Genomic DNA, 24,422 nt, shown 5'->3' with positions numbered 1-24,422 from the left:
CCGCGGCGACGGGACCGCTATCCACCCTTCTGAGGGGATCTGCTCCTCTGAGGGGTTCCCCCCCTCTCAGGGGACCCGGGCCGCGACCTTCCCCTCCGAATGGCTCTGCCCTCAGTCCGCACCTCTGAGCCCAGGACTCCCGGCACCCAGGAAAGGCAGCTGTGAGTTGGTGCCAGATATGGGGGTGACATGTCCCAGTGTCATCCCCCAGTGCCATCTCCCGGAGTGCAGCCACGGCCCCCAGTGTGCCCCTCAGCACGGCCACGAGGGGACACAGCTCCCACAGCCACGGTGCTGCTCGCAGCTGGGAGCGGTGAGTGAGGAGGATGGTGGGTTTGTGTTGTTCTCCCACATCTGGGGACATCCGGGCCGTGTGGACACACCGCAGCTGTGGCCACAGTGAAGCATTCTGGGTTCTGTAGCTGCTGATTTCACCTTGGGGATTTCACTGTATCTCATTCCAGCCTTGAGTCTTTAAATGACCTGGCCTTGCTGAAGAGGTGGAGGAAAGGTAGGACACATCATGGGTTTTAATGGCGCCAGGATCCTGATCTAGACAGTGTTGCACCATCAATGTGTTTGATAAGTTGTGAGATGCTGGTGCAACACAGGTTGCCATCATCTCCCAACACAATTTCATAACAGAAATTTCATTCTCTGGGAAAATCCAGAAAAACTCCCTAGTGTGTGTAAGCAAACACCTCAAATACTCAGGCATCACCCTGAGTTAGAATCACAGAATCATTTAGATTGGAAGAGACTTTAGGATCACCTGGTTCCAACCACCTGCCATGGAAATCTTTGGATGTTATTTAGGATTTCCAGAAAGAAGTTACCACAAAATTACATTTTATGCCATGCTACTTTCAGATTATACTGTACACAGACCAACATGTTAATGTGGCAAAGGGGTATTTGAGATAACTGGTTTAAATATTTTGTTGACAGAATTAAGACTGAGTTCCTACATCTGCTTCAATGGTGTAAATTCAGAGTAATTCAATTACGTTAATTCAGAGCTCCAATACTGTATATTTGCATTTGTGTCTGATACATGCCTTCCAATTAGCACAGCACAGATCATGGGCTTTGAATCACTTTCTGTTTGAACACAAACTTGATTTGAAAAATCTGCTAACAGAATTTATCCATTATCGTTAATCATTTTTACTTAATTCCAGTTGACTTAGGCACTGAAAATACATTCATGTATCATACAGAGTGTATCAGTTGTTCTTCCCTTACTCTGGCCATTTACAAACTCTTACAGAGCTTTTATTTTTATAATCTGATTCTTTTAGCTCATGGTAATGTTAGTATATTCTTACAGGTGATGGATTGGGAATGATGGCTTCCAGGGAAGTTAAAAGTCACATACTAATCTAATTGAACATAGTCTTGTACACAGTAATTTACTTCAGACAAGTGAATGCAAAAGGAAGAAAATAAATGCCTTCTGCAATTGTTGTTTTCCTTTACCTGCATGGGTACACTGGGAAAGGAGGAGGCAGCTGTTGTCTCCAATATAGAATCCCTGAGTGGCTAAAAAAGAAACTAAATTCTTATGCAAAAATCCTTAGTGAAACACCCAAAGAAACAGCTTGGCTTTTACCATCTCTTACTCTGAAGTGACACTTTGCTGACACAAGTCCATCTGGAGTTCATACTCAGCATAATTCAACATATGGGCGTTTTCCCCCCAGGTCAGAAATGAACAATGAGTGAAAAATGTCTCATTTTCACAACTGAGCATTGAGAGCATGTTGCAGAGGTAAGAGTAAAAATTTCTACCAATTTGTGAGAATCAAAACCCAAAACTGAGGCAGGAATGCTTGGCAGGCACTGCCTGGCTCATGGGAGCTGGAAGTTTTCTGTCTCAGCATGTCCCCCAGGAAGCATTTGGGGAGTGTGCTTTGGAAAGAGTCTGGGCACTCCCAGCAGGGAGTTGTAAGGGATATTCTTGGGGTCACTGCTTTCCCCATGACTGAGGAATGTTTTGCTGCAGGTATGGGAATTAGTCTTGGTTTCCAGTTTGAGCAAGTTCTGTATTTGACATGCTGCTTTCTGCAGATCTGCTTTGTCAATGTACACAGAGCTGTAAGGTTTGCTTTATGTTGAAATCACATGATAGGTGATAAATTAGTTTAAGTCTTTCTCCTGGTTTTATTGAAATCAGTGTCCTTGCCTATAGCTGGGTAGCATCAAGGCCCCATGCCAAGTTCAGGTTCTTTTATAACATGTTTCAGCAGAAACCAGAAATATTGTTCCCAGTGGAAGAAACCACTAGAAAATCACTTAAAACTGAAGAATGTTTTAAATATGAATTTGGATTGCATCTCATCTGTGGGTAATACCACAGAATCACAGAACCATTATGGCTGAAAAAACTTTTAAGATCATCAAGTCCAACTGTCAGCCCAGCACCACCTCTATGTTCACCACTAAACCACGTCCCCAGGTGTCACATCCAAACAACATTTTTGGGACACTTCTGGGGGTGGTGCCTCCACCACCTCCCTAGGTAGCCTGTTCCAATGCTTCACAACCCTGTGAAAAACATTTTCCCATATCCAATCTAAATGTCCCCCAGCATTGCTTGAAGCCATTTCCTCTCATCACTTGTTCCCTGAGAAGAGCCTGACCCGTTCCCCCTGCCCCCCCGCCCCACACACGCACAACTGGCCCCTCCTGCCAGGGAGTTGTGGAGAGCCAGAAGGGTCCCCCTGAGCCTCCTTTTCTCCAGGCTCCAGCTCCCTCAGCCACCCCTGGTGCTCCAGACCACCCCAGCTCCCTTCCCTTCTCTGGACACACTCCAGCATCTCAATGTCCTTCCTGCAGTGAGATATCACAAGGTAGTACCTTGGTTTTGCTATTTTGCTTGGAATTCCAGGAACATACTGTACCAATATTATGAAATATAGCCACAGTTTCCGTATTTATAAATGGCTGTGTCAGATTTGAGACAGAAGTCTCATTAAACACATTGTTCATACCTCAGTTGAAAATCCAGACTGTTAATAGAGCTCTCAGATTTTTTTATTTCTTTGTGTAGGTGTTTGCACTTCCCTGGGAAGGCAAGGATGTGAAATACTGTGCCATTATTGCAAGGGGCTGGCAAACGGACGTTGTTGGCTCCAGGAGATGGCACTGTGTCCTCTGGGCTGAGAATTATACCCACAGCTCTGAAATGTACATCCAGAACCAATGAAATTCTGAGGGGCTTTTTGCTCTTTCTTGTTATGAAACACACACTTCACTGTAGACCTAAATTGCTCTTTAACTGTCCCAAATATGGTACATCATTGCTTTCATTTTTTTTCTTTGCAAACAACTGGTATGTAAGTGCAGATGTATATTTTACCATTATCTGTGCAGTACCTCGTGTTTTGCTCTTACAGTGCTTCTCTGCAATCCAGTGAGTGGCTTTATAGCCACTGGGAGAACAGGAGAAACAGCAGGATGAGCATTTTAAATGTGAAATGCTGAGGTTGTGTAACAGTTCAGGGTTCCCAGGTAGTTTCAGAATTGGGTTCCTGTGCATTTCAAGTTGTAACTTAATGATGTGTACATTTCTCTGAAAAACACAATCCCAAGCATATTAAAAAACTATTTCACTAACAAATTCCTCACTAAAAGAGGTGGGGAGACCTGCTAGAACGGTTCTGGCTTTATAGTTCAGCTAGGAAGGAGGCGTTTTTTCACTGAACTTTCTGCGTGTCATTTGAAAGTAAAAAAACTATATGAAAAACGGGGTTCATTTGTGCTGCAAAATGTGCTGGCTGATAGCAGAGGGCTGACCAGAAGGGAAATGGGTGAGGCCTCCACATCCTGTGTGTGTCCGCACCGAGCGCACGCTGTCCTTTCCTTTCCTTTTGTATCAGGAGGCGGGTACGAGCCCGAGCCTCACGGGCTCGCCGCTCCTGCACCGGGGTGTAAATGCTTTGCAAGGTGCCTTGTCGCACGTAGGGCAATAAACTTCCAAAACCCGAGAAGTCTTCACGACAGAATTAAGTAAAATCGCGAATTCCTGGGGCTCAGCGCTGCCGGTGTCTCCTTGCCGGGAGGCGCCGGCGGGCGCTGCCCGGAGCCCCGCAGCCCGGCCCCGTTGAACCCGCCCGAGCGCCGGGGGCCGCTGCCCCCGCGCCGGCCCCCTCCCTCCTTCCTGCCGCCCGGCTGATGTCAGCCGAGCCCCGCCGGGGCCGCCGCCGCTGCAGCCGCTCCGCTCCGCCCGTGAGCACCCCGGCCGCGGCTGCGCCGGGGAACCCGCGGCCGCCCGCCTGAGCGCCGCGCTGCCCCCCCGTGCCCTCCCCCGAGCCCAGCGGGAGCCGCGGCGGCCGCAGCCGCGTTGCGGTGGGGAGGTGGGAGCCGCGTTTGGCAGCCGGGGAAGGCAACGTTATAAAAAGCCTTTGTCTTGGGAATCAGCATCGCATCTCTCCTGCCGCCCGACGTGCTGCCGGCGGGGGCGAAAGCCACATTTTCGGCTCGTTTGTTCCTTTCGCCGCCCCAGGCATGTCTTGACACAGCCGCGAGAGAGCTCGGCGTTTCCATGCACTTCCGACGGATGTCTTCGGCTGGGGCGAGAGCGGTGGGGGTTTGAGACTTTGTAGCGTATCTCGGTGCGAGCGTCTGTGAGATTCCCATGATCGCAGTGTGAAGGAGGAAGAACTGGGAGGAAGAAGCAGTTGTGGTGGTCTCTCTTCTTGCTGGGTCAGCCTTCCTGGATGGTTGCATTACTGTCTTGTGAACACATTGTCAAGCGCGCACAGAGAAAAGAGGCTTAATTCTTTCTCCCCGTGTTTGGTTTCCGTCGTGATCTCTGTGCAGAAATCACCACTTTTCTCCCAGTTCGCCGGTCCGCACTGAGCAGCAGGAATATGCTCATGAAGGAGTACCGGATCTGTATGCCTCTGACAGTTGAAGAGGTAAGATCCGCGCTCGTACAGGAGAGGCTGTTCCTTATCGAGCCTTTTCTCTTGCAAGGCGAATTGAGGTTATATTTGTTTTGCTGAATATTTTTTCTTCGTGTAATGAACTTAGTCGGAGATGACTAGTTAGAGAGGAATGTTTTTATTGGAAAATATAGGAATCCTGCAGGAACGAAGGTAACTTAAGTGTATCAAAAGCATTGTGTCATCAAAATATTGATTATAAAGATTTTCCAACCAGACTTTTCAGAGGAATTTCATGCATATTTGCAAGGGAATGTTTTGTGCTGAAATTTCTATATGATAAAACGTTTGTCCAAAACCCAAATTCTAAACATATTTCACCTTTGCTTAAAATACCCTCGCAGCTGAACATGGCCTGAAACTCCAGCACAGGTAGGGAAGAGAGGTGATCATTTATTAGTAAAACTTTGTTGTCATTTAAAGAAGTCATTGAAAGTCAAACAGCTCTTTGTCGGTGTTCTGAACTCTGTATTAGGAACGTTATGTTTTTATTTATCTACAGGCATCCCACCTGCTCACTGTTTTAATTTAGACAGTGATACCTACATGGAGTACACGTGCTCTGGAGTTACTGGTGCTCATGGAGTGCTTGTAGGTGAAATTAGGTGCCCAAAGGCCTGATGGCGTTTGGAAAGGAGATGGTGCTTTATGGTTTTTTGTCCTGCAAGTACAACAAAACCTCGGTGTTGTCTTATTTCTGCTGCGGATTGGACATAGCGAAGGGGAGCGAGCCCTCTCTGAGCGCGCATTTTGCGCCGAGCTGCGCGCTAAGTTCCGCTGGTCCCGCGGGCGGCGTGGGGCCGCCAGGGGGCGCCCCGCCACGGCCCCGCCACGGCCCCGCTCCTGCCCTTCCACAGCCACGGCCCCGCTCCTGCCCTTCCACAGCCACGGCCCCGCTCCTGCCCCTTCACAGCCCCGCTCCTGCCCCTTCACAGCCACAGCCCCGCTCCTGCCCCTTCACAGCCCCGCCACAGCCTCGCTCCTGCCCTTCCACAGCCTCGCTCCTGCCCTTCCACAGCCCCGCTCCTGCCCTTCCACAGCCCCGCCACAGCCCCGCTCCTGCCCTTCCACAGCCACGGCCCCGCTCCTGCCCCTTCACAGCCCCGCTCCTGCCCCTTCACAGCCACAGCCCCGCTCCTGCCCCTTCACAGCCCCGCTCCTGCCCCTTCACAGCCACAGCCCCGCTCCTGCCCCTTCACAGCCCCGCTCCTGCCCCTTCACAGCCACAGCCCCGCTCCTGCCCCTTCACAGCCCCGCTCCTGCCCCTTCACAGCCCCGCTCCTGCCCCTTCACAGCCCCGCCACGGCCCCGCTCCTGCCCTTCCACAGCCCCGCTCCTTCCCCTTCACAGCCTCGCTCCTTCCCCTTCACAGCCCCGCCACAGCCCCGCTCCTGCCCCTTCACAGCCACGGCCCCGCTCCTGCACTTCCACAGCCCCGCTCCTGCCCCTTCACAGCCACGGCCCCGCTCCTGCCCTTCCACAGCCCCGCTCCTTCCCCTTCACAGCCCCGCCACAGCCCCGCTCCTTCCCCTTCACAGCCCCGCCACGGCCCCGCTCCTGCCCCTCCACAGCCCCGCCACAGCCTCGCTCCTGCCCCTTCACAGCCACGGCCCCGCTCCTGCCCCTCCACAGCCCCGCTCCTTCCCCTTCGCACCCCGCCACGGCCCCGCTCCGGCCCCGCCGGAGGGTTCTGGCCGAGGGTCCCGGGCGGAGCGCCCCAGTTGACTCATTAATCCGCTAATTAATGTACACATTTGTTCTTTGGCTCCATCCAGGCGAGTGTTTTGCCGCACAGTTTTATTTTTTGCAAAATGTGTGCAGAAGTCCTCGCGGGTGTGACAGAGTAGTCGTCTCAATGGTCGTTTTGTATCTTCAGATTTGGCAGATTAACAGTTCTCTAAAACTCAGAACTGGAACTGCCAAATATTTACTTCAGGCTGCTCAGGAAATTCCTTTTGCTGGGAGCAGGAGCTAAAACCACCATATACATGAAGTTACATAGATATAGGTTTAATTCTAGTATGTTTTCCATCCAAGTTATATCATGTACTGTGATATTGGATGGCATTTTTCTTTTAATACATAATTTTCTTTGTTTATTGCATTACTCTAATGTAGACAACATTTTATCCAAGCCAGTTCCTGATGTCCTTAGACTACCACACTTAGTTAATAACAGTTCATTACATCATCAGAAGGGAGCAGATCTAATTTATTTTGAAACATTATCGTTAAACAAGATTTCCAGATGCAGAAAAGTTCAAAAATCTCCCAAAACAGGAATGATTGATTCATGATGAGGCAGAAGACAATGTTGAATGTCTTTTGTGCTCTAGAATATTAACAGAATTAATAAAGATACTCGATTTTGTAGTTTCGCTTATGTTGAATCATCCATTATTTAATCCAAGCACTGTAGCTGAGATGCCTGAATGAGGAACCTAGAACATGTCTGATGCTTAGCATCAATTTAATTATTAATTACAAAATTAACCAGGACAAATCTTTGAAATTAGCAAATACCTTCCTTTTCTTACAGTATTTGCACCCTAAAGAAGTCCCACACTGTATTTCTCATAGTTGTTAATCTTTGTGACATTTCTTGCAGTCTTAGGAAGGTGGTGTTATCTTATTTTTACCCTCAGTTGCACATTAACTACCAACACAGTGAGATTTTTTGCCATCTGTGTAGAGCAAGGTGCTGCACTGTGCAGTTGTCAGGAGAATTATCATGGGGCAATGCTCACCCTTCAAAAGGCAAAAGCATTTTGGTTCTAAGAGGCCCAAACTGCCTTCTGCAGGGTATAAAGTCACCCAAGTTCAGTGGGCTTTGAAGGAAAGGCACATTCCATAGGAGCTGCAAGTTCCCAGAGTTGGGATGTTGGTCTCTGATGTGCAGGCACTTGGGTAGCTGACCTGAATGGACACCTCTGGCAGTTAAACACCCAAGAATTTTATGAGGTCCTGTCTCAACAGGTGTGGGAAAAATGCAGTTCTTTCTTATACAACAGCATGGATTCCCTTTTTGTGCTGTTTTTCTTATGTAGACTTAATAAACTCTGTTTTTCTGTTGTTTGCATAGTCTGCCTTTCAGACTGTGCACTTTATACATACATCCAAAAGTACTTCCTTGAGCAGCTTTCTTTTTTGAGCACTGCCTTGCCAGTCATCCATCCATAGAACGCATGAATGAGAAAGAAGTCTGTCCTTAATTTGTGGTGTTGTTACCAACACCAGAGTGGTCTCCATATCATTCCTGTGAACATAATCTGGCACAGGTAGGAAGATGAAGTGTTAGCTCTGTCAGCCAAGCACCTGTATCCAATCTTCTGTAGTCAGATTTTGTGTGTAATGTGAAAAATGTGCAGTAAAGTGTTGTGTAATGTCCAGGCAAGTAACTGTAAGTCATGACCTTGCATGTAAATACCTGTGCAGGCAGCAGTGTGGGAGTTCATGCTGCTCTGCTGACTATCACGACCTAAATTTATCTCTAGAGAAGAGTTAAAAACTGATAGATGTCATGTAACAGCAGCACTGTCTCCAGGCTTAAAGAGTTTCTGGCACTGTTGTGGAGAGGAAATTCCTTCACTAGCTACTGCAGATCCTGTTCCTGAGGCGTTCTTTCCTTGATGCCCTTATTAGATGAGATACCCAAATATTTATAGGAGGTTTGTTTATCTACCTATCTGCTTAGAGGCCAAATGCTTTCTTTCAAAGAAAACATCTCCTAGGAAATGCTGTTTGCTACAGACTGAACTGTTGTGGTGTATTTTGAGCCAGGACACAGGAGCTGAAGATGCATATTTGTTCCTTGTCCATAACCACCAGGAAAGATGAGTTGTTCCAAGAGTTCTTGCTGATGTGCAGTGGCACCACACTACAGTTCTTATTCAAAGCTGAGCCTTCCTTAGTAAATTGAATTTTTGACAACTGTTTAGGTCTGTTACATGTGCATAGTCACAAGCTGCCTGATCAGCTTTAAAATATTTTGAGAAAGGATGCACCATGTTAACTGCTAAGCAAAACAATAACATCTGCCATAAGAACTTTGCAAATAAGGTCAGGATAGGACTTTTGGTTGACAAAAACAATATGATTGCCAATGAGAAGTCATTCTTTAACTCATTTATGGTACTTCTGGCAAATTCAATCCATTTGTTAACATTGAGACCTTATAGTATATAAAATGAGTAAGATCTGTTCCAGCAATTCCATAGATCTGTTAGCAGTCTTCATTCCAGCTGCAATTAATAAATAAGCCTGCTGCTTGGTTATTTTTCCCCTTGCATTTTCTTGTGTTAGTTCATTCTTACAAATAGCTTGTTACATCATATGAGAGAATATTATAATAGACTGCATTGTGAGTTTTAAATATCATCAGTTAAAAAAACACATTCCTAAGCAAGTGAGAAGAACACCAAGCAAATGAAAAGAGCGGAGAGGCTAAAAAATTCTCAGGCTTGGAGCTCATTGCAATCATAATTCCACCATTTTCATAGGAAGGATTGTGCTTTAACACTACCTATATCTGAAAATGTAAACCAAATGTGATAGGTTAGTGTGGTACTGAACTCTTCTGGAAGAGGCAAAGTATACTGAAATTCTTGATTTGTGAGCAAAGTGATTCTTCTTTAGGGAAATAGATGGAAAGACATTTTTGCTGGATCCTGTTGAAAATTGAGTTGTTACTGCTGCAAAATGGTATGATTGATGTGAAGCTGGGTTGTGTAAATTTGAAAGCTGAACATCAAATAAACTACAGGAGTCATAGGGCCTTTTCCTTGGAAACAGGGATGACCATTAAGGTTTCTGTTAGTTTTGAACTGTACATGCATAGCCAGAACCTAAAGTCCTGACAGGTTTTTCTTTCCTTTGTTCTTTATTTCTACCAAGATTATCTCTGCTGAGGCTGGTGGAATCACTCCCACTCTGTGTTTTAAATAAAAGCCAAGTTGAATCTGTGGGGAGCACTGCCTGCATGAGGTGTGGAGGAACAGCTGTATTGTCATGAATACAAACAAGCAGAGACCTGCAAAATGTCTGTAAATGTAGATCTTGGTTTTTCAACAAAAAGTCCTTTTAGCATTAACAAATTCTGGTTTTAGAGGTGTTGTCCTTGCTGCTTTATAAAAATATCCATTGTTTAGTTCTTGTTTTAAACATTATGAATTCTCCCAGTGTGGATTATTTACATAAAATTATTTCAACAACATCTGTGTAAACAGCATTTGTATCCTGTGAATCTTGTATACACTTCTTTAGCAGATTTCATAGTCTCCCATTTTGTGTACAGAGGGTACATGTTATAACATGTTTTATTCAGACAGATTTAAAGCTCATTGAAAGCATATGAGGAAAGGTTGTCATGCCCTGAGAGTCAGCAGGTGTTACAATATTTGGACATAACTATATGTATGTAGTACAGCAAAACCTTTAGCAGGGTATAAAGTGTAACTTTTTTTTTTTTTTTAAGTACAGTGATCTGCTGCAGGGCAAACTACATCTACTCATCCTGCAAACAGATTAAATAATGCTCAACTTTGTCCATTTCCTTAATTTCCCAACTATAGCCACAGAACATCTTTTCAGGAATATATAAATGTATGGAACAATTGTAAAAGCAGTATATTGGTCATAAACAAGAGGATTATAAACAAACTTAAGCCAAAGTAATCAAATTTAATTTATTTTAATTACTTGTAAATGAAATTATAGTTGGACTGTGTCATGTCCATGACCTCTGTAGAAAATGTTTATCTGACATTTTTGAGCTGAGGTTGTCCAGCAAAAATAGAGGCTTATTATGCTATTTTAATTTAATCTATCAACAGCTCTAATGCATCTCACACCAATTCCTTTACAATATACTGAATTTCTATGAAACATGAAGGACCTTTTTCTGTAGTTAATCATTCTACTAGGAGATGCCTTCTGAGAGCATCAGCAGCCTCACCTGCCCTTTGCACTTAACACAGTGGAGGCACTGACACATTTGTCTGAGAGGATTCAGAGTTAATTATTGAGCTAGAAAACCTTTTTACACCATTCTGAACATATTTTTACCCTTTAAAAGAATTCCTTGTGTATATCTCTTGTCAGCAAAGGGGTTGGATGTGATCTTTGGTGGGTGGTCATGTCTACTCTCCTCACAAGGCCTTTACTGCACGCAGTGTGACCTTAAATTCACCTAAAATCTTACGGCCTGGGAAGAATCATTGTAACAGATAAAACCTAGGAGAGAAAGCACCAGAAGTTAACTATTAGCACCAAAGAAGAATAACTATTAGATTTTCTTTTGCTGCATGATCTAACTGGAACAGATGAAAGTGAAAGCTGGTTTTTAGCATGGGAAAAAATAAACACCTTGCTTTGATTTGGCCATCTTACATTAGTTGTGGTCAGCTGTAAATGTACAGCAATGCAGAGCAGATGTCAAACCTTCACTGATTTCCACTGCAAATAGAAATCCAAAAATATGCCATTTTCTCCCTTACTCCAGTTTGGACATTTCAGTATAATTCTCTGAAATAAACAAGACAATCTTTGTTCTGTAGAGTTCAGTGTAAATAATTTCAAAAATCTTTCAGTGGAAAGGATTGAATATTACCCAAGGAACACCAGACTCTGACATCCATCTCTCTTTATCTTCCTTGCTCCCTGTCAACACTTGTTTTCTCCAAGGTGTATATATATATATATATGTGTGTGTGTGTGTGTGTGTGTGTGTGTAATGAAAAATACAACACATTTGATTTGAGGGCTTTGTTAGCAAAGCACAGGCCTAGTTTTGCATTTCCCTTAAAAGAAAATGCAGCCTGTTGGTGGTTTAGGACATTTTGTAGCTAAAGCACTCTACAGAGCCTTGATGCTATCAAGAACTCCATGAGTTGTGTTTGTTTTTGAAGCATAATGTAGGTTTGGAAACAAAAGAACAGGGAGAGAAAAACACAGAATGTCAATATTGGCTTTTAAAACTTAGAGTTTTCTGGGGTTTTTTTATTTTGGGTTGGACTTTGTCTTGCTGAGAACATTAAGTTCTTGTAAGAGTTGATGTTAATGTTGAATGATCAGCACTTTTGAAATTCTGACTTCTGTTCACATACCTAATAATGAATGTAGATGTCAATATTGGCATCTTGAGCTTTGATAGCTCTGATATGTCGAATACATTTTCCCATAGTCCCGTTTGTTTGATTTCTTAATTCTTCATACTTTTAAAGTTAGAAATAATATAACTATATAACTATAATAATATACATACAATATATATTATATAATATATAACTAATATAACTATATAGAAATGTTATATCTATACAAATTTTCATGTGCTTGACTGCATATATTATAAAAAATGCAGGTGATTAATAGTTCTGAAAGTCTTTAAAGCCCTTTCGATTAGAGGGAGACAAAGATTTCTGTACTAATTAGGAAAGGTTACAAATTATATTTTCTTTTATGAGTATTCATTTGAGTCTGATAGGCATTTGCATTGTTAAAATCTGTTAGAGAGCATGGTTTTGGGTACAAAAGGCTGCCTCGTCAGTTAATGGAAAATCCATAGTTTATAACAATGATTCATTCACTAAATTCTTCTGTGTGACTGGTGAGCTGACAAATGTGTTCCCCAGGCTGTTCTTATAGAAGCAAGTCAGTTGTGGATGCTAAAATCCACAAAGGCTTTGCATTTTGGCTCTCCAACCTAATACATAAGCATCCATTATATACTCTGAGGATGGGGATGGATAACACACACATGCAAACCCTTGAATATTCTCAGTCACTGTGGGTAAGGAATAATCCTTTGTATCCTTATTAATAGAAAACTTACTTGGAATTTGTTTGGTTTTTTTCATATAGTTATAATTTTCCTTAAATTTATCTTCATTTGTTCATAGAGCATCTATCATGATCAGCAGTAGATTTTGTGAGGCTTTATACCAAAATAAAGTAAATAATGACATTTCATGCAAATTTAATATGAGAGTCCTCCAGTGGAGCCTGAAGAACTCTCTGTAGGGATGTTGTGCATGTATTTAAGTGTAATTGTTAGTGTCTGCAGGCATCTAAAAAGCAAGGAGAAAGGTGCTCCCCAGGATTATTGACTGTGTTTAAAATGGAGTGAAGAAAAGGTAATTTAGATTTCAAGTTGAATTAACAGATGGATTTACAGCCTGTAGGTGGAAGAAACCAGACTTGAACTTCACCTGTATTTATATATAATGCTTTTAGTCTAGGCTTAGTCTTGTTTATTTCCTTCTAAGTTCATCATTTCTTTCCAATTTTGGTTATAAGTGATCAGCCAATTTTGAATCCTTGGATATGTATCAAAATGCTATTTTTAATTTTCTGAAGTACAATGCAGGGCGCTAAATTGTAGGAATGACATTTTAATGGCTCTTTTTGGGGAAAAAAAATATGCATCTTCCATCTTTTTCTTGTTTGTGGTTAGAAAATGCTGAAGCAGTCTTGGGTTCTATTGGTTTTGTTCTTTTGCAGTTCCAAAGCTGGTTTTGCTGTGCACTCTCCAAGCTCCAGCACATCCATAAGTTGCACACACACTTAATTTAAAGCACCAGGAGTCATGTGAGTCACAGAACATGAATGCTTGTGGATTTAGTAAAATACTTCTTCATATGCTTTCCAGAAAAAATCATGGTCTTTATTTAGGAGTTTTTACGTGTCTGTTCTAAGATTAGTCTTGCCCAAATGATTTAGGCATACTTAGACTCTGTGGGAATTGTTTTCTGTGAGCATGCTGAGGATGCCTTATTTTCCATTTCATCACACTAAATGTCATCTGAGGTTTAATGTGCTGACCAATTAATGACTATGTTCAGGGCTTTTTTTCTGTAAAAATATTTTTACAATGCATGACAAAAAAATAATTGTGATTGTGTGATAATGACACTCCAGTGTGACACACACTGTTGCTCAAGTGCTTGATTAACAATCAGCCACTGATGACAAATACAACTAATTTTTAAATATATTTTCAGGGTTTTGCTCTCATTTTATATAAAATTCTTAAAATAATCTTTTGTGCTAGTGGCATCATCTTGCTTGGAGGGTTCCCAAAATACAGGACTCTACCATGAACTAAAAAATTGTTTTTATCAGAAAGGTAAAGACAATAATAATTCTATTTAAATTCTTACCCATGCCAAGCTCGGATCTCTCCTGGCCATACATAGATGATTTTAAATAGTCTCACTTGTTAGGTCCATTTGAACACTGGTCCTAGTATGTAGAATATTATCTTCTGAAAGAAGCTTGACAAATTTATCCAGCTACTTCTCTGATTTTGTCAGGTTTTCTTCAAAAGTGCAAATTTAGCTGACCTCTAGATAATATTTTCATTTAATAAATTAATTGTACAATGATTTGCAATAAGCCAAATGAAGCACATTAAATACACACATTATTACAGTCTTAAATAACCTACCTGCTTTTTTTGTCCCATAGACTTGATATAAAATTGATTTAAATCTTCCTTCAGTGGGGCAGGTTTTGCTTCACTCTGTGTGAACAGAAAAACACTCAGTCAAAATTAGACCATAGTAATACCAGTGAGTGTTGTCAGTGATGTCAGAGAAACCAAGATTTCACCAAATATGTGTGATAAAACACAGCACATTTGTAGAATAAAAATGCTGAGAATTTAAATTCCATTTTAATTGCATGGCGTAAATCTGAAATAATTCCATTGACCTCACGAGATCCATTACAGATTTTTATCAGTCTGATAAAAAATGGACTTTAACCAATGGCTGTAAATGAAAAGAAAATGTAAATTTCTCAAATCTGTTGTTCTGAACAAGAAAGAGACCAAGCCGATGTCTCTAAATCTTTATTATTCTTGCCTAACCTAAATAACATTATCACCTGCTTAGATTAAAGCCCCAGATTTGTGTCCAAACTCTATAATGTCTGTGAGCCTACATTAAGTGAAATTCTTGCTGTCCTCACACCTCAGACTTCTCAGTTACCTCTTTGCTCTCAACATTCAGTCCTAGATTTACGGAGCCTTTGATTTCCTCTCCTTCCTCCCACTTTGAGCCCTTGGTTGGTGGGAAGTGAGGAAGCCTCTCCAGCCCCAAGGCGTGTGGCCAGCTGGCAAAAATCTGCTGCTCTTGCTTGGCCTGGCTTTGCAGGGAATAAGGAACTGCACAGCAGACTGGAACAATTGAGAATTCAGCTCCCTCTTGAGTTCTCAGCTTGGGTTGAATCCCTGTACTCCTGCAGTTACCATGGCTCTTTCTCCCAGATTGAAGCTAAAGAGAGCACCAAGTTCCAAAATTTCTCCAGTGTCTTAGATGGTTACTAAGTTTATTTGCATTTCTAAACTGTTTGCTATTCAGTTAAGCCCATTTTTCTTCTTCCGTTCTCTTTTTTTCTTCTTTCTTTGTTTCTCCTCAGGGATGATTCAGTATAAAAACATGTTTGTCTATATTAAGGGGATTCTGTTATACATTTGGGATATGTTGGGATTTTTTTCCCCATTAACTTCAGTGGAAACAGAATAAAGCCTAAATAGGGATTGTGTGGTTTTTGTTGTTAATTAGTTCTCCACTGTTCTGCTATAGCTTATTTTCTCCACTATATCTGTTTTTTTCATGTCTGAACTTGAACTTGCTTGGAGTCAAGTAATGCCAAACTTCTAAATCTGTTCTGAGGGAGTTTGAGATGAGGCAAACAGCATTCGAGTGGAAATGTTATGTCATAGTAACAAATGCCTATGGATTAGTTAGTTTATTTCCAGGACCTCATGGGCTATACATTGCTATTTATAATTTAACTTTCTCAAGCAGCCACGACTGTGTTTATGTTGCCATGGTGTTCCTTGCCATACTTGAGGGTGGATAGTAAATGCTATAATTGAAAATTGATACTCCCACTGAATTAAGGGTAACAGGTGGTTATGTTTTTATTTAATCATGCTGCAAGCATATTACAAGTTAAATGTAGATACCTCCACTCCTGCCTCTTTGCCAAGACATTTTCAGACATTCCAGTTTGTCTTCAGTGGTCAGGACTGGAGTAAACAACATGAGTGATTTGTCTTGTGACAGGCCAAGGGATGTCAGTGGCCATCAATGAACATCCTCCACTTCAGACTTCAGAAGCAAATGTTCTTCTGCAGGAGGGAAGGACCTGCTCTGGTGCACAGGGACAAGGCTCTGTCTCATCCTTCCCCTGGGGACTGAACTCTGGGTAAAGTTCTGTTCCCGACCAGCATCTGAGGAGCAGAAATTGCTGCTTGCTTGTGATCTCCACATATTAGCCCTTTACCTCATCTCAACTCTTCATTTCCTTCTGTTTTCCACTGAAGTTTTCCACCTTTTCCATGTGGGCAAGACACATCCTACTATCACAACTATTCAAAGCATCTCCCTCTCATGACCATAAGAATAGTTTTGATTAAATTTTGTCAGCTCAAATAGAATCAGTTAAATGGTGTATCTACAGTACATCATACACGAATCACATAATATATAAATGCATGTTTTCACATGTGACTATACAGTTCCATTCTTCAGAGTAAAAAGACAGAAAGACACAGATACTATTCTAAATTATTCTTAACATTTAGGTGGGGGAAAAAAGGTGTTGTAGATTTTTCTTCCTAAAATATTCTAAGATGTGAAAATTAAATAATTCAAAATAATTTCACGCTCTGTATTTACTGCAAAAAGCCATATGCCCAGGAGTATAAAGTAACCAGGTGTAAATACTTCAGTCAGGATAGTGTGGTTATTATCAAAGGCATTTATAAAATATGTGTTAATAGACCCATACCAAGGATGGTAATTGGTGCAATTGTGTGAGCAGTGAAGTGCAGAAGTGGAGCTCACTGCCTGAGTTCTGCGCAGCAGTCTCCTGTTGAGGATTTTTGTACTGTTTTTACAAGCAGCTGTCAGACTTTGGTCTTTATTAAGTTTGGTTAATTGGATCCTCCAATTTTTCCTATAGCTATAGGATATAAAATGAATTTTCAGGAGCAGGAGATGTGTGCATACACAGAGTTTTCTCTTTAACTCAGTTCAGTGTTGTTTCTTGTTTCTCGTTTCTCAATTTTTCTTTCACATTTTACCATTTTGTAAAGCAAAGCCAAACAAAATAGCTTTCATGGATGGCATGTTTTGTCATATTTTGGTTTTTAAGCTGGTTTACATTGGCTGGAAATATCCATGTTATTTAAACCAGCTTGCTTTGTACAAAAGACCAAGAGTCAGAGAATGTCTTAAAGTTTTGCAAGGAGGTCTTTCAGGCCTTTTACAAGCTCACAGCAATTGCATTCCTTTCCATGGGTTGTTATACTCAACATCCTTGTTTGCAGACCTTTTCCACAATTTTGGAAGTTAGACTTGCAAATTAAGTGAGCTACTTCAGGCTTATGTTATAGTTAGCACTTGATTGAGTTTATTGTTACAGACATTCCCTAGGGCCACTCACAAACTTCCATGTAACAGTAAGTGTGCAGTAAAGCATTGGGCTTTGAAGTGTTCATGCATATTTAATGGAAAGGGAAGGGGAGAACTCAGCATTGTAGCCAATTCAAACCTTTGACAAGAACAATGAGACAAGGAAAAAAAATTGAGTTTGCAAGATATTTTTGATCAAAGGAAATAAAAAAGCATCGTTGAAGGTGATTTATGTAGATTAGTAGATCATGTGTTTTAAGATCAGTGTCTTGGATTCACAGATCTAATGGAAATTCAGTCTCCAGCTTGGGTTTTTCTTGACCTTTCTGAGTTTTCCCAGTTCAGCTGTCCATTCACCTCTTTTTGGAGATGTAGGACCTCTGCTTTCTTTTGGTGCTGGTACTAAGTTTGAAAGTCCCAGAGTCCTTGTGTAAACCTGTGCCTTGGAGATGACTATATCTCATCTACATAGTACTGACCTGGGAAAAACTGCCTCTCTCGTCTAACCAGTGCTGCCTGTGTGGGCACAAGAGCAAGAGTCTGGAGCCAAGCAAGTCTTCATCAGCCACAAAACAGAATTTAGTCTTGAAGTTTATGAAAGCTTTGCCACTGTGCTTTACCAGGCTTCATTTTGTTGGGTTTATATCAGGTTATTCCACACTTTTCTTAAGCAGTTATCTATGAATATTCATTCTTAACAGTCACGATTCTCTGTGTGAAATTGTAGCATGAATTTTCATCTTGGTGTTGATGGGTGGTTCCTGATACTCCTGGCTCCTGTGCCGAGTGTTCATTTCTCTGGTATCTTGCTTTTTAAATACAGGTTACACTGCAGTGAAAATGCTCTTGGTTTAAAATATTTTTTACTCATTTTGTCAGTTAAAAGAAAATAAGTGAAAAGTAAGGGAAAAAGGAAGGACATGGAATGCATTTTTCAGAGAAAGGAATTTAAGTAATAAGATTTATAACAATAGAATTCAATTGCTCCATCAGATGACATTTAAAAGTATTTTCCATTTTTTGGAAACTGGGAATATTAGAAAACCATGTAAGAAAATAAATAGACTTGCTGGTTAAATATTTTATTATGCAATCACTGACATAAAAATAATGACTATTATTTATAATAGAACTATTGAGGAACATTTTTGCCTGTCTTATCTTGCATTGCAAACCTTTCTTTTACTGCTGGACTTTTGACTCTTCCAGTCAAGAGTTTCAAAGCAAAAGGTCTTTTAGCTCTATCAGCATTTCATCACCCCACTGATTTATGTGTGCAAATTGTTTGCACATGTCAGATTTAAACAAAAACTGTTTTGGAGGTAGAGCAAACTTTGCAAGTTGACATATAAAGTTCACCTCAGTAAGTCAGCTGAAAATTTGGTTCCTTGTGTCCTTTCTTTAGCAAATTAGTGCACTCTATCTACTTATGATATTCTAGAAAACAGGAAAAGAAAAATTATATCATCAAAGTCTAAAAGGTATAGATCATCAGCAGACTTTTTTCACTATTTCTCATACCGGCATATTGACGCTAGTTTAAGACAGTTTCAAAGATTGATTATTTTTTCATATGTTGCATTTCTACTGATGGAATAATGAGTTGCTGGGGTTTTTTTTTGCTGTTAAATATTTAGCAATTTTTAGAAACTCAAAAAATTATGCAAACTCTTCTGTGAAAGGTTTCTTGACAGAAGCCAGCGTTTCAAAGTATCTGTCTAATGAAGCTGCCCGGGGAATGGCTGTCATAAAAATGCAAAGACCTGTGGGTGGCATAAAGCCATTCTGACATCCTGAGTATGGGATCCTTTTCAGGCAGACTGTACAACTCCACAAATTAATCATTACCTTGAGATAGGATAGCACTGGGATGTGCATTGCATTTTCATCAGAACGAGAAATAACTCGCCCAGGATTGAAGGCTCATGTCCTGTATTCCCTGTATTCCTGCACTGTCAGTAGGGGAGGTCTGGTTTCCTCTCAGCTGACCTTCTGAGATGTTTCTCTGTAATTTCACACTGCTCAGCCCTGTGGCTCAGCTGTACCTCTCTGTTTCAGAAGTAGAAGCAGTACCAGAGCTGTGTGCCACAGGCTAACCAGCAAGAAACTGGGAGCTCTTTGGTTGCTCTGTGTGTAGAAGATCATGTTGAAGCCTAAGTTTTCATCCCTGAACTCTTCCATCTGCACTGCTGAGGTGACCGTGTGGTGAATTTGGGCTAAAGAATTTTAAGCTGGTGTTTCAGGTGTTCATTCCCTCAAAGGTCAAGGAGATAAAGTTACTGAGCTTTTCATCTAATCAAGGGCTGCTCTCTGAGCCTTGCAGGCTGCAAGTGATCACTGTAACTGTATCCTCTATGTTCTCTCTTTTTTTCTCTTTGTACTCTCTGTAATATGCCTCCCACTCCCTGTTTTAAATCCTTTTTGTAGGAGGTTAATTTTGAAAAGGTAGCTTTCCATCCTTGTTGGCTTCAAGTTAACTTGCTACAACCATCATTAATGACGAGTGGAACACTTTCAGACCCAGCACAAATTCCTCTGGGACTTAACTGATGCCCTCTCTCCAGTGTTAAAAACTGTCTATTCATTTCACTTTTTATTGCACTTGTAAACAGTGATTTGTCCATGCAAGGATCTTCCTTACGGGAAATTTGTTTCTTTTAGAATATGGGGGAATGTGTTCTCATGCATATGGTGTGACTCTTGGGGATATCCTGTGCAGGGCTGAGTTGGACTTGATGATCCTGGTGGCTCCCTTCCAACCCAGCATATTCTGTGATTCTGTGGCCTTGGCAAAATGGGCTTTTGATATTGAGTTTCCCATTATCCACTGGGTCTGCTCTGGCTGTGTACCTGCTGACCTCTTTAAACATAGATTAAGACATGACTTCTCCTCACTAAAGCTGTCTTAAATTTCACTTTGTGTTTATGCATTCAAGCTGTGCTAGTCACACACATTTTTTTATATTTCTTGAGTAATAGGACCCACTCTCATATACTCTTTCTCAATTTTCTGTTCAATACATTGAATAGATGATAGCAAATGAAAAGCATGTGAAAAGCAAATTAATACAACTCCTGTCCTGCTTGGTGAAAATATAGAATTATAATTTAATGCCAATACAGCATACTGAATCAACTGTAAATGCAAAGAGGCAATCTTTAGAATACAACTGAATTTTTTTTTTAACATGGCTATCTGCTATACTACATGTAAGCACAAAACTTCAATAAAGGATTTTTGATTACTGTTTTTTTAATTCTTATTCCTTTAAACCATCAACTATTTGGGGGACTGTTTCTTAAAGGGAATCACAGAGGTAGCAATAATGCTAATAGGATTTCAGGCAGTTTATTAATATTTTTTTGCAAGTAATATTTTCAGTACAGCAGTATTTGCATATTATATTAGAAGTTGTTTTGCCAAGTGCTGGTTGGCAGGATTTCATGTTCCCTGGTTTCCATTTGGAGCTGCAAACTCTTCTGATTGTTTCATCTCTGAAAGAAGCTAATGTTTGCTTTATTTTAGGTCCTAGATCTTGTAGGATGCACAGCATCTAAACTAACAGGGTCCTGTGCTCCAGAAGTGATTCCCCACTTTGTCACTGCCAGGAGCAAACACAGTCCTGATGCTGTTTCATCACCACAGCCCTGGTTCATGCCCAGCACACACAGAACTGTCCATCTTGAAAACAGAGATAAATTTCTATGTCCATGTTTAACTTTGATTTGTAGATACATTTTCGCTCTAACCTCCTCCCCTGACTGTAAATCAGTAAATGAAAAGCACACCACGTACACAATCTGCAGTCAAGCATTTGATGTGCTTGTAATTAATTGACAGCATTCCTATACATGCTGGTCAGCAAGATTAATGTCCTTCTCAGGTCCACAGTGAAGCCGTGGGAGTTTTTCTTCTTTTGCATTAAAAATGCAAAAATATGAACCTGAGTAAGAATTAATTGAATGAGGAGCTGTGTGTGACATGCAAGACAATTCTGTCCTGAAGTGCACTCTGTGCAGAGCAGAACTCTGCTGGCTTTAGGTAAAGTGCTTTGTCTTACTCTCGCACAAAGTACCATAAGTCATTTTTGCATATGAGATTCACATTTATGTGTTCTTTAAACTGTACTACCAGAAGACCAAATTATGTTAAAAAATTTAAACTGTTTCCTAATGGCTGCTAATAAAATTGTAAACCTAATTATTTGCTAAATTATATATAATACGGACAAAATGGCACAAGATTAAGCAAGGTTTTTTCTGGTCAGTAGATATCTAGGAGGAATGAGCCTGGCTTGGTAAGCCAGTACATTTTTCTGTTCTGGCACTTGTTGCTTTGCTGCCTCATCTTCTTCAGCAAGTGAGTTAATAACCAAAAATCTTCGTGTGGCTCCTTGTTCTGGAACTACAAAATTGCATTGTCCTCTGTTGATATCTAAAATCCTGTCCTCCTTAGGAGAAAACGTGTTTTCCTAATCAGAAAATTGAAACATCCCATGACTACAAGTGCAGGAATCCTGGCAGCCCCAGTTGTGCTCCACATTTTATTAGGAATGACATCAGTAGATGTTGGGACCTTTTTGTTTTGCTGCTTGTGCTCTCCTGTAGTGGCTGCAGTCCTGGAATTGATGGCCCGTGGAAACTTTTGCTGCCAGGAATGGGGGAAATATGCAAATCTAATAATCTTCTGAATCATCTTGTGGAAGGCATTGCTGTAGTCTGAGGCAGAGTTTTAAACCATCAAAACATGCAAATCACGTTTGTGTGAGTGACACAGTGAGGGTGTCCCTGTGCTTAAGTAGGGCATTACTCAAAATAGTACTATTCCAGCTTTCCATGGGAAAGTACTTTCTGTTCAGTGAGATGTTTTCTTTCTCTACCTAGTCATCAAAAACACCATCAATCCCATTTCCAGTGAGGCAAGCTTCTGTGGAATGTGACATTCCTTACTTCCCTTACTTGATAAAAGCTGTAGACCTAGATTTGTAAAGAGTGCAACACATAATTTTTTAAAATAAAATTATTTCCTTATGCTTGAAAAAGGTCTTGTTCAGAAGAACTTGGCACCAAAAATTTGATTTTCTGGCTAGATGCAAGAGAGGTAAATTCACTCTTTCTGTAGTTTTTGTGCACCTTAATGCAGAGAAGGAAATAGGAGTGAGATTGTTTGAGTCATGATAAAGTATATGGTTGGAAATGGTTGAAAGGTAGCCTCCTGCTGCTCTTTATGTTGAAAAAAAGAATATTATTACAGCAGACAATGGCTAGATGATATGTCAGAATTGATATATTACAGAAATGGAATATACTGTGCACATTATAATCATGCTACCAAATTAGTGAATGTTTTTGCTGGAATTATCAGCATAAAATAAAATCTATACTGGCTATAAGCATATTATTCACATATTATTCAGCTGCCTTCCTGGACCTTCAGGGCTGATCTTCTTTCCTTTGCAAGCATGGAATTTGTGTAGGCATCAAGAATTTCATGCCAATAAACGAGGTGACTGTTAAACAAGATCCAGTGAACAGAGGAGATGACACTTTTCCCCCCTCAGTATCCCATAGTGTAATTGCACACAAATATATAATTCCTTATCTGGATCTAAAGAGAAGCTTTAAGACCTCATAGAACACAGGAATCGTTCAGTTTTATGTTGCTTTACATCACTTCAGTTTGTGTCCTGTGAAATAAAATGTTCTGAGCCTTGCCACTTATTTTTTTCAGTTTCTATGAGCTTAACCATTTAGGATGATCCACCAATTCAGTTTGAAGCACAAAATGGGGTGTATTCATGCAAGTATTAGTCCTGGTGTATGTGTTCTGATGGACAGCAAATTAATAGTTTGGGTCACAGAGGTTAAAAGGAATTTCTAGTGCTGCTTTAATGAGGACAGACAGGAACATCTTTTGATACCTTGTACTGAATTTAAGCAGTTGCCTATCTGATATACTTTATAGTGGTGCCCGCTCCGCTTCCATAATTATGGGCCTGTCAGCATTTCCATTACTAACCCCTATATTACAGCTGAAAATATCACTCCAGGAAGAAGTTTTGTACAAAGCCTTTCAGCTGTGAACGAAGAAGCTTTCAAAATTAATTTTGCTGCTTCTCCAATTTAAAAAATGAAGTTTTGCTGTTGCTTGCTCTACCCTGTATTAATGTCTTGTTTTCAGAAAAAAAACCCACAGGGTCAAAATACTGATGTTTGTTTCCTGTAGCATGAATATAACACATTGAAGAGATAAGAACTGAGAGCTGAGTGCTTTTATTTAACCACAAAAAAAAGCACAAGCAGGAAAAAGCACATCTGCAAGCTGCCACACTGAGCTCAGAACCACCTCACTTCATTTTCACCTATCTGCAAAGATTTCAGTAGCCTCTATTCTTTTGCAGAGTTTCCAAAACAGCAGGGAAATCATAATTTTGGTATCAATGTAGACTGATTTTAAAATTCTTATTTAAGAGTTCAAGGGCACTTAGAATTATGCAGTGCCAAAATTAATGTTGCCCATATAGTTTTGGTTTGCCTGCTTTTTTAATATATTTTCAATAAAACTGGCACCTGAGAAGGCTGGATGAGGCTGGTTTGAATATGTTTTCACGATATAATTTTTTTGTCTTTTTTTCCACTAACTTACATCTCTGAAACTGTAAGCAGTGTCTACCGTGGCTTTGAGTGATGCTTATCACTGAAGTGTCTGAATGTTTACTAAATAGAAATCACTTTATTTTCATTACCCTTTTGTAAATGAACAAGTGCTATAATTTTGCAGATGACAGAAGTCTGTATTGAGACAATAGTTGAAAATATTCGCCTTTTTTTGACTATTTAACACTTGGAGCTTGATTTTGCAGGGTGAAATTGGAAACACAGTTCTCATAGACTTAAGCAGCTGGCAGTCTGGTAAATGTTTAGCATTTCTCCAAATCAGATCTCTTGCGTCGAGTGGGGTACCCAGATGACAAGGTACAAGAGAATAGCAATTGCTTGTGAAAAATGTGGGATTAAGTGATTTGCTTTGTGTTACCTCCATTGCTTA

The 24,422-nt window shown here is 40.9% G+C and overlaps 1 protein-coding gene and 1 long non-coding RNA gene across 2 annotated transcripts in view; one reads left to right on the top strand and one right to left on the bottom strand.

Moving 5' to 3' along the window:
• Positions 1-63: 63 nt before the first annotated feature.
• The window catches only part of PITPNC1 (phosphatidylinositol transfer protein cytoplasmic 1), a 79,740-nt gene continuing 55,381 nt past the window's right edge, over positions 64-24,422 (top strand). Inside the window, exon 1 of the mRNA XM_077787391.1 lies at positions 64-313. Coding sequence (XP_077643517.1) covers positions 179-313 — 135 coding nt within the window. The 5' untranslated portion in view covers positions 64-178. The remainder of the gene's footprint in view (positions 314-24,422) is intronic.
• LOC110474204 (uncharacterized) lies at positions 6,718-14,923 on the bottom strand. Its single transcript, XR_002466040.3, has 3 exons — positions 14,835-14,923; positions 14,395-14,469; positions 6,718-6,920 (listed from the first exon to the last, which is right to left on the bottom strand). It is a non-coding gene; the product is annotated as an uncharacterized LOC110474204 (long non-coding RNA).

Source organism: Lonchura striata, chromosome 19, assembly GCF_046129695.1.
Source record: "Lonchura striata isolate bLonStr1 chromosome 19, bLonStr1.mat, whole genome shotgun sequence".
Lineage (NCBI taxonomy): Eukaryota > Metazoa > Chordata > Aves > Passeriformes > Estrildidae > Lonchura > Lonchura striata.
This window is presented reverse-complemented; position numbering and strand designations above follow the sequence as displayed.